The following is a 9,203-nucleotide window of genomic DNA, read 5'->3' on the forward strand; positions in this document are numbered from 1 at the left end:
ACTGAACCAGGATCTGTCACTGATGTTGAAGGAGAAAGTAGCTATCAGTTCCCTGCTTGGATCGTACTGAATGCTTTTCAGTCAGAAACAGGGAGACTAACATATCAATAGAACTGATTAATACCAGAGTGAGAACCTGGAAGGGTTTAATAATGGAGTTATAATAAGTAGTGGACAGCCGCAAGTGTACCGGGTTGGCATTATTTAGACAATTAGACAAGAGCGATCAGTGGGATGTCAGTAGACTGAACTCTGAGATATTGTCCTTTTGGGGGACAAAGGTGAGTTTTATTTTGACATCTTCATCACAAGAGTCAAACTCCGTTTCAGCGGGTTTATGAAGGTCTTTGTTTTTGGATTTAGAAGATCTAAAATGTTCAGTTTGTGCATTTTTGTGAGATGTTGAACTGTTCCCCCTTCAACCACACAGTTTCAGAAATATCTCCACTCATTGAGGTAATTCCCAGCTTCTACTAGATAAACAAATGTACCTGCTTGCGTCTTTTAGTTGACAATTGACGTTTGACCTTCTTTCATCATTCATTTGTTCGGGTTTCCTTTCATCAAAAGTTGATGTTTAAGTAGCACTTTTTCTGAATGACACTTCAGCCCCTTTCAAGATTGCTACAGTATTTGCAGTTCATCCACTTTAAATACTTCAAAAATCCGAGCTCCTTTCAGTCATTATGGTGGAATTAAACATCTGGTTTCGCTGACTCTAACAGCTCAGAGTTTATGCTGGAATCCAAATCCTCCTGCAGAGCTTTTAATTTAGTTGTCATTTTAACATCTTTGAGCTTCTTAATAGCACTTAAAGGGATATTTCAGGGTTTTTAATATGAGCCTCTGGTTAATTGCCAACAAAACCTGGCCACCCAGTAACAGCTAGTCAAACCCAAAGTGGGTTTTAGCCACCTAAAACACCTCCAGTCTCAAATTAGAGCTGTGAAGCCTGCACAGGGTTTTATTCAGTCAAGAATTTCTGGAATTTCATTTGTTTTCCAGGACTTGACCAGATAGGAGTTTTAAATGAATATATTGTGGCTTAACATTGTCGAGAAGACAAAAATTCAACCTCTCTGGACACTGACCACTGAAACTTGGACCAGATGGACTACATGAGCAGAAAAACACACAGCAAAGAATGGAAAACTGAGGTATAAGTTTACACTGAATCACCAAGACTGAACATTGAGATATTAACAAAGAAACTTTAAGATGAGTCTCGGCTTCAACTGTGACATTTAGATGGTAGAATTGGAGTTTGGATTAAACAGCATGACATGAATATATCTTGGCATTTGTTAAAAGTTAAGGCTGCTGGTGGACTTAAAAGTGTGACTAATGAATATACATTTCTTAAAGTTGTAGAAGAATGGAAATGTGTGCCTTTTTTAAGACTAGATGCAAAGGAACAACACACAAAAGAGTTGCTAATAAAATGACGATTTCTTGTTATTTTTGCCTAAAATCTATTCTAGGAAGTGGGTGAAAGTGAAGAAGTAAATGGTCACATTTTAAGATTAACCAAAACAACCATTTGAAAGTATTTATTAACAAACTGCCAAAGCATCTCTGAGACACAGATGAGTATATGAATGATCAATAGTCACTGAGAAGCATCTTGTGAACAGTAGGTTTATTTAAGTAAATTGAATAATTGATTCATTTTGGAGCGACTGCACAAATATGAAGTAGGGAATGATTAAAATGACGAGCATCTATTGTGCAGCAATTAGCAAAAATGTGCTCAGTTCAACTCTATTGATCCAGTGCATGTATGAAGAAAACCTGACACCATAGCAACAAATTGGACAACTGGAGAGCATACCCCTAAAGTGGAACCACTGATCCCTGAGGAACAGATGAAGGGGATGTGTTACTAAGTTGTAACATGAGCCGTACGGCTGAGCTCTTTAAATTTACGTCTCTGTTTCAACCTCTCATAATTAATGCAAGATCACCAAGCAGCGATTCAACACAAGAAGTCGTGACGACATGGCGGGAAAGAAATGGCACAATATGTCCCATACACAAGCCAGAGACCTTTTAAACGCCAGCCCCTGCAGCCATGAGGTATGCAAATCATTTTTCCATTTAAAAACACACACAAGCACACCATTCACTATATTCAAGGGATCGTCTGTGAAGCACTAAGTCACAGAGATCCGATGCAGTCTGGAAGAGGATGGAATTTGAGTTCGCTGTTCTTCAGCTCTGGAAAAGTTTAGAAAAAGTTAAATAATAAGAGGATGGAAAAAAATGTTCATTATCAGAATTTGTCTAAAGACTATATGCTTCCTTCTTTGTGTCATTGCTGATTTCCTTGTGTTCTTCCTTCTCTTCTTGATATAATTTTCTAACCTTATGCTTCATTTCCTTCTTTTATTCCTTATGCCCTTGGTTGCTTGCTTTCTCATAACCTTCCCTCATTGTATCATCACCCCTTACTTTGTAGAGTCCGTCCTTCTTCACTTACCTTTGTTCCTTCCTTGTCTCTTTTTGCTTCTTCCCTGGTGCCCTTCGTTGATTTATTCTCATGTCCTTCCTTCCTCTGAGCATTCTCCTTCCTTTCTTGCCTCCTTTCAGCTTTCCCTCCTTTTCACTTATTTATCCTTTTGCAGATTACATATGGAAACCCTGCATGCTGTATAAATATTTGCCATAAACTTACAGTGAGCTGAAGCATTTTACATTTTAAGGTGAACGCAAAAACCTGGGAATTCCAGAGAGTTGGTTCTTGCAAAAGGGAGTGTTAACATGAACGCGTCGGAGCCTTGAGGTCACAATGAATAAAACAAGACAAAGATTCAGACGTTGCCGTTTATTTCAACTCTAACAGCTGAGTGATGATATCTTTCCTCCACAGTGAATTTGTTTGTTTTTTTCAGTCCAGAGTTACTAAACTAGGTGCCAAATATATAGAAAAAGAAGTCTGAATGTCAGTGAGAGGCCTACAGAGTCCCTGCTCAAGAGACATAAATTAGCTCATTTTTGGTAAGTCCACAGGAACAGTATCATCTTCTTTTTTTTTATCTAAGTGTGACAAAGATTATATTGCTCACATTTACACTTGGACAGAGTCAGACATGTAAGCTTGACAACACAACATCCTGACGACAAACAAAGTAAATTATGTATTTTTTTTTTTTTTTTTTTTTTTACTGAAGGAAGACCTTAAAGTGATGAATCACTTCTGCTGCGATGCTTGCTGTCTGTGCAGGTCTCAGAGGAGCCAGCTCGGCTGGAAAGCACAGCGAACACTTCTCTGCAGCAACTATTTTCAGGGTAAAAAGAAAGAAAAAGAAAAAAGGGAACCGAGGCTGGAAATAGTTCTCCTTAATGTCACAGCGTTCAGACATGCAGCGACTGCAGGATGACTAAATGGGTCTGTTCCAAAAAGCATCTCAAAGTCCAATTCTGTTACAGGTGTTTGTACCCGCAGAAGGTCTTGCACGTGCAGCGGTGCAAAGATTCAGATACAGCGTTGCTCCTGTAAGTCAGTGTAACAGTTTTAGTCGTGTCAGTCTGCTCTAAATGAATGCAAGATTTCCCAAAATGTTCACATGGATCTGTTTACGACACACTAGATAACGAGCGTGGAGACATGCTGTCTCACTATGCATTGCACAACATTTCTATGACAAAGGAGCAACAATTCTTTGACCTGAACCTTGATATAAAAACAAGCCTTTCCTTCTTGGCCCACATTGATTATAGTTGAGTAAGAAGCTTTACATGGAAACAAAGCCCTTCAGAGCAACCAAACTGATGTTACAGCAATAATCCAAACAGAGATTTAAAACAGATTCAACGTCAGAGAGCTAATACCAGTCAGGAACAAAAAATAGGTGTACGATGTTTCCTGACTCCATTAGAGCGGCCTGATGACGTCATCGGAGGGACCTAAAGTCGATCCGACAAACTGTGACATGTGGGATTTAAGAGGTTAGGCAGAGGAGCTTCTGATCGAAGGTCTTATCTAACAGAAGAGTGAAATGTAGGATCCACAGATTGTGGATCTTAACGGGGGCTAAATGTGAGATCTCTGCTTCAATCACTCGCAGTCTGTTTCATTTTAAACCTTTTCTTTTGCTAGTCATGAATGGTTAGAGGCAATTTGCAATGTAGCTGGACTGAACTTTTACAATTAATATAAAAATGACCAGATCAACTCTTAACCATGGTGAACCTATTTATGAGACCATTATTGACTGCAGTGATGGGAGAAATGTGGGGAAAACAAGTTAAGAATTACAAAAATATTAATTCTGTGATGGTAATAATGAACTAATGTAAGCAATTGTTACGATTGTTGCATGCTTTTGCTGTTTTGTCTGTTTTTCTACTTTTATCTCATATCCTTCAGTTATGCTTTAGAATATAATCAAACCCACTTTTTGTACTCCTTACCTGTCTAGTTTCATGTCTTAATCTAATAAGTGTTTAGCTTTTATTAGCCAAATAGTTTTGGATGCATTTAATGACCAGGGAAATTAATCTGACTTGTTAATTGACCCGCCAGTCACCAATCAGAGCTGAAAATGTCCCAAATAAAGAAAAATGTCCCAATTCCAAACTCTAACTGAACATAAATGTTTTTAAACACTTTTGTATAACATCATTGAAATAATTGTTCTGAATATCGATCATCACTAGTTTTCTTTTACCTTTTGATGAAATTCTGTTCCTTTTGTTTCCTGTATAACTTTAATGGTGAAAATAAAAGCAAGGAGACGCCTTCTTTGTTTTCAGATTAAGATGATTTAAGACACAGACATTTAGCTATAAAATATGCTGGATTCAATTCTTGCTTTTTATTTTTAAGAGTGAAAGGTTTTTTGGCATACTGTGTCAAAAAATAAATGTTTAATTTTTAGACAGTGGACCAGTAAAAGAGGCATATTAATAAAATAAATAAATAAAATTTACGATTAGACATGGGACATTGTCAAGGTTGTGAAAAGTTGTTTCAAACCCTCTGGAGCATTAAAACTGATTCAAAGTCTTTTTATTGAGAGACCAGAGAAAGTGCCAGAACCACTGCAGTTTTATCTGGCTGTATGGAGCATGGAGTGGTATCAAAACCCCAACACCTGTTGCTGCCCAAAACCAGTGAGCTGGCTAAAAGAAAGGCTCTCAGCTTTCTCAATGCCAATAAGAATGTAAACTTTGGTAGTTTGATAGGATTTCTGCTTGCAAAAACTACCTTCAAGTCCAACAGGTGGTTATTAGGTTGTTTTATTTATCTGTTTTTACTAAATCTATGCTTTGGAGGCAAAATGTGTAGCACTAAGGTACTTAAATGCCTTGTTTGAACAACAGAAGGGTAAACTTTCTTCTTTAAGTAAAATAATTTAAGTCAGGTGAGCATTGTAAGAGAATCCCATATCTATCCCATAATAATCTGTAACTGAGAGGAAAATAGACAAAAACAAACTTTACGTAAACCTTCAGTTTTGCTTAGCAGGATATGTAAACATTGATGTTTTTATTCAAATTATGAAACTTACAAGTTTGTTTTTCCGAAGTTTTGACTATTCAGAATATGAAACAGCAAGTGGTGATATATTTTTTTTACTTTTATTTTGAAATGACTGCTCTCTCTGTTTTCATCACCTCTGCTGCTGACATGCCAATATATCTTGAAATAAACATCACAGCCTATTTTGACTCTTACATTGAAGCTGTAGTTTATCGCCATTGTAGATGCACTTAGTACACTGTGAACTGTGATCATGTTTATCTCAGCATTTGTTACAGGACAATGGATCATAAGTTAATAGTTATAACACTCCTCCAGGCTACTTCTAATAAATTATGTTGTTTGACCAATGACAGAGGTCAGAGATCAGCTTATGGAGCTGCACATCTTACCAAGCCTCTACTACACATGCTTTCCTGTCTAAGCTTATTGTGCCGTGACTATGCAGAGATTATTGCTGTAGAGTTTCAGTGTCACACAGAGTTGTGGTGTTTATATTTTGGGAAGCCAAGACTGATTTCTCTCAATGCCACTGAGTTTGTCTCATTGAATTGCATAAAAACCTAAGATGCCGTGACACAAAGGTGCATTACACCAGTGATTCACACACGGGAGGGTTGTCGGAGTCCTGGCTGTGCATCGAGCTCAAGCCCGTGTCTGAATCCTCGTCATTGATGCTGCTGGCTTTTGACAGACCCCGAGCCTGCTCCACCCAACCCGTGCTCTGTTCCACTGACCCCCGGTCAGCCTCTGCACTGCTCACAGGCAGTCCTTCCTTTTCATCATCAGTCAGTTGTTTGTTTGCCTGCTCCAGCTCCATGGTCTCAACTTTGGCAAGCAGGTCCAACAGTTCACTCTCTTTGGTTTCCCAGAGTGCCAGACCCAGGTCCAAGTCCCCTCTGATGGCGTCCAGGTCCGTCTTGAGTCTCAGGCCGATGTACAGACTCGTGTCCAGTTGGGTTTTTATCCTCTCCTCCTCCAGCAGGAGCTCGTTTTCTGACAGGCTCTCCACATCTGGCTCCACAGCTGGATCCGAGGGCTCGCAGAGGCTCATCTCCTCCGCGGTGCTGTCGGTGTCCTGTGCGTCTTCCGATGCTCCCTCGTCCCGCCGCCGACTCATCCAGCGCCGGTTCAGCTCCTCCTGGATCTCCCCGGTGATGCTCTCCACCAGCGCCTCCCGCTCCGTCACCTCCTCCTGCAGCCGCACCACCTCCTCGCAGCGGCGCGCGTACTCCTCGAACTGCGCCAGCGCCTCCGCCGTGCAGCGCACGTCCTGGTGCTCCGCTTTGCGCTTCCCGTCCGCAGATGGAGCCGGGCCCTCCGCGGAGGACTCCACCATGTACGTGTCCTGCACGTAGTTCACCCCGTGTCTCTTGATGCGGTCGAAGTGCACTTTGGCCTCGTACCGCTCGATCTCCCGGTCCAGCTCCTTGATTCTCTGGATCTGCTGCCGGATAGTGTGGTCCTGCGAGATCACCAGGTGGACCAAAGTCTCCATCTTCTCCACTGAGCTTTTATCCTTAGGCACTGTCTGCTCCTTCTTTCTGTTCATTTTATCCAACTTCCTGAAGGCCTTCCGGACGATGCGCCTCTGCTTCTCTTGGGACATGTTGGCGGCAGCCGCGGCGGCGACCCAGCAGCTCTTAGCGGTGCCCTTGAGCAGCCCGCCCGGGCCGCCGCTGTCCCGGCTCGGGACGACCCGCGCCTCGGCACTGCGGGGCCCGTTGTTGGGCAGCGACGCCTCGCTCTTCACAAGGACGAACCGGACGTTCTCCTGCTCGTCCCCCCAGGCGCTCCACAGCCGCAGGATCTTGGTCTTGTTGGGCAAAATCCTCTCGAAGCCTCTCCACTTCTCCACCACGCAGTAGGACTGCGGAGAGCCGGACAGCATCGCGGCTGCGGCGCCCTGCTGCAGGTTCTGGTCCTCCAGCAGAACCCTCACAACGTCGGCACAGGTGGTTCGTTTAGTCAGTCCGGAGACCAGCTTCTCCTCTCGGCAGACCCACACCGAGACTTTCCCCTCCTCGGGCTCCATCTCCAAAAAGGAAGAAAGAAAAAAAGTTTCCCAGTGAATCTCTGCTACAGAAGTTTCTATGTTTATATTCCTGATTCCAATCGATGTGCTGCTGACGCGCTTCCTCTGCTGATTTTAACCGATCACGCAGGGGAAAACCCGCATCTTCTTCAAGAAATCATTAAAAGTTCTCAGCAAAAGAAAGTTCACATCCCGTCCCGGTGTGTCTGCAGGCTGCATACCGGGTCCTCGTTCCTCTCCCCCGGGGCAGGTTGCTGTTGCTCCGGAGAGGAGAGGAGAGAAGAGGAGAGGAAAGGAGGAGAACAGCGTCCTTGCGTCGGGACAGGCGGCTCTGATGTGCGGGGCAGAAGCAGGAGGCTGCGGGAGCTGCCGGGACACGCCCCCCCCCCCCCCCCCCCCTCTCTCTCTCTCTCTCTGCCCACTGATCATCATTCAGAAACCTGCACTCTGATTATCAGAGGTGCCTTTTGTTTCAGTTTGTTCAAACTCGGTAAATAAATACGGAAGCCCGTCTCCGCCACTCTGATAATAAATAAATAAATAAACTGTGACAACTGTCAAAGTTAAGTGAATAAATTGTACCTTGACAGAAAAATATTTACTTCCTTGATGCAAATGAAATGTTAATCTCAGACAAGTTTATTATTCACAAAATGATCTGTTTTCTGGCATTTCTTTTTCACAGATGATTATTTCTCACAACTAACAAAAACCGAAAACAAACTTGAATATCCAAGAAGACTGCAAAAAATATTTTCACAGAGATATGTGTTTTAGCTTCACAATTTGGCTATTGTAAAAGCTGCTAACCAGTCAGTAGAAAGTTTGGTGGAAAGAAAAACTTGGTTGGAAAAGAAAGGGCGTGCAACCAATGTTGAGAACCACAGTCTTGAAGGGTCTATTGAACAATTTGGTGAGATTCTCAAGCCTTAATTCTCAGCATATAGATGTATCAAGGGCACGGGCTGTAATTGTCACATTCCTTGCATTCATTCATTCATGAACACAAAGCAATGCCAGAGAGATGTCATTTGGCATAAGGGCTTCTGGCCTGTTCTTCAGTGCTCCAAATCCTTATTTTCAGCTTAAAGTAAATGTTGCATTTTATTTGGAAATCAAGATCCCAGAGTCTGACGGAATAGAGCAGAGATGCAGAAATCAAGACGCAAAGTGTCCAGTGTAAAGTTGTCACAGTCAAGTGACGATTTGTGGAGCCATATCTACTTTTTTTTTTTTTTGCACACTTCGGAGGTTGTTTAATCTTTTTTGGACAAATTTACAGTTAAGCATAAATGTAAATTTACATTAATGTCTTCATGTTCTCACTGGTAGATTTATTGAAATTAGTTCCTAATTTAGTCAGTAATACAAGATTTGGAGTGGGGTTTTTAATATATAGCCTATATATTTATATTTATATCTACATATATATATAATTTTTAAGGGTTTTAGCAGTAGCCTATCCTAAATGACTAACCTGATGAATCTGGGTTAGAAGCAAAAAAAAAAAAAAAAAAAAAAAAAAACATTGGATTGATGATAAAACCTTAATTCTGCAGTCCGCATTGTTACGCAGCTTCGTCTTTATAATCTTATCTCTGAATGTTGATCAGCTCAACTGAGTCGACTGAGAAGCCAAAGGAAATCCATCTTTTACTCCCTGCAGAGTTCTCGCATAATATC

The 9,203-nt window shown here is 41.7% G+C and overlaps 1 protein-coding gene across 1 annotated transcript; it reads right to left on the minus strand.

The window, feature by feature from the left end:
- Nucleotides 1-2,809: 2,809 nt before the first annotated feature.
- On the minus strand, nucleotides 2,810-7,840 carry rassf10a (Ras association domain family member 10a). The gene has a single exon (XM_055057960.1). It carries the CDS (start codon nucleotides 7,518-7,520, stop codon nucleotides 6,075-6,077), a length of 1,446 nt encoding a protein of 481 aa, XP_054913935.1. The 5' UTR covers nucleotides 7,521-7,840; the 3' UTR covers nucleotides 2,810-6,074.
- Between the last annotated feature and the right edge of the window lie 1,363 nt (nucleotides 7,841-9,203).

Source organism: Poeciliopsis prolifica, unplaced genomic scaffold (assembly GCF_027474105.1).
Source record: "Poeciliopsis prolifica strain line A6 unplaced genomic scaffold, Auburn_PproV2 SCAFFOLD001, whole genome shotgun sequence".
Taxonomy (NCBI): domain Eukaryota; kingdom Metazoa; phylum Chordata; class Actinopteri; order Cyprinodontiformes; family Poeciliidae; genus Poeciliopsis; species Poeciliopsis prolifica.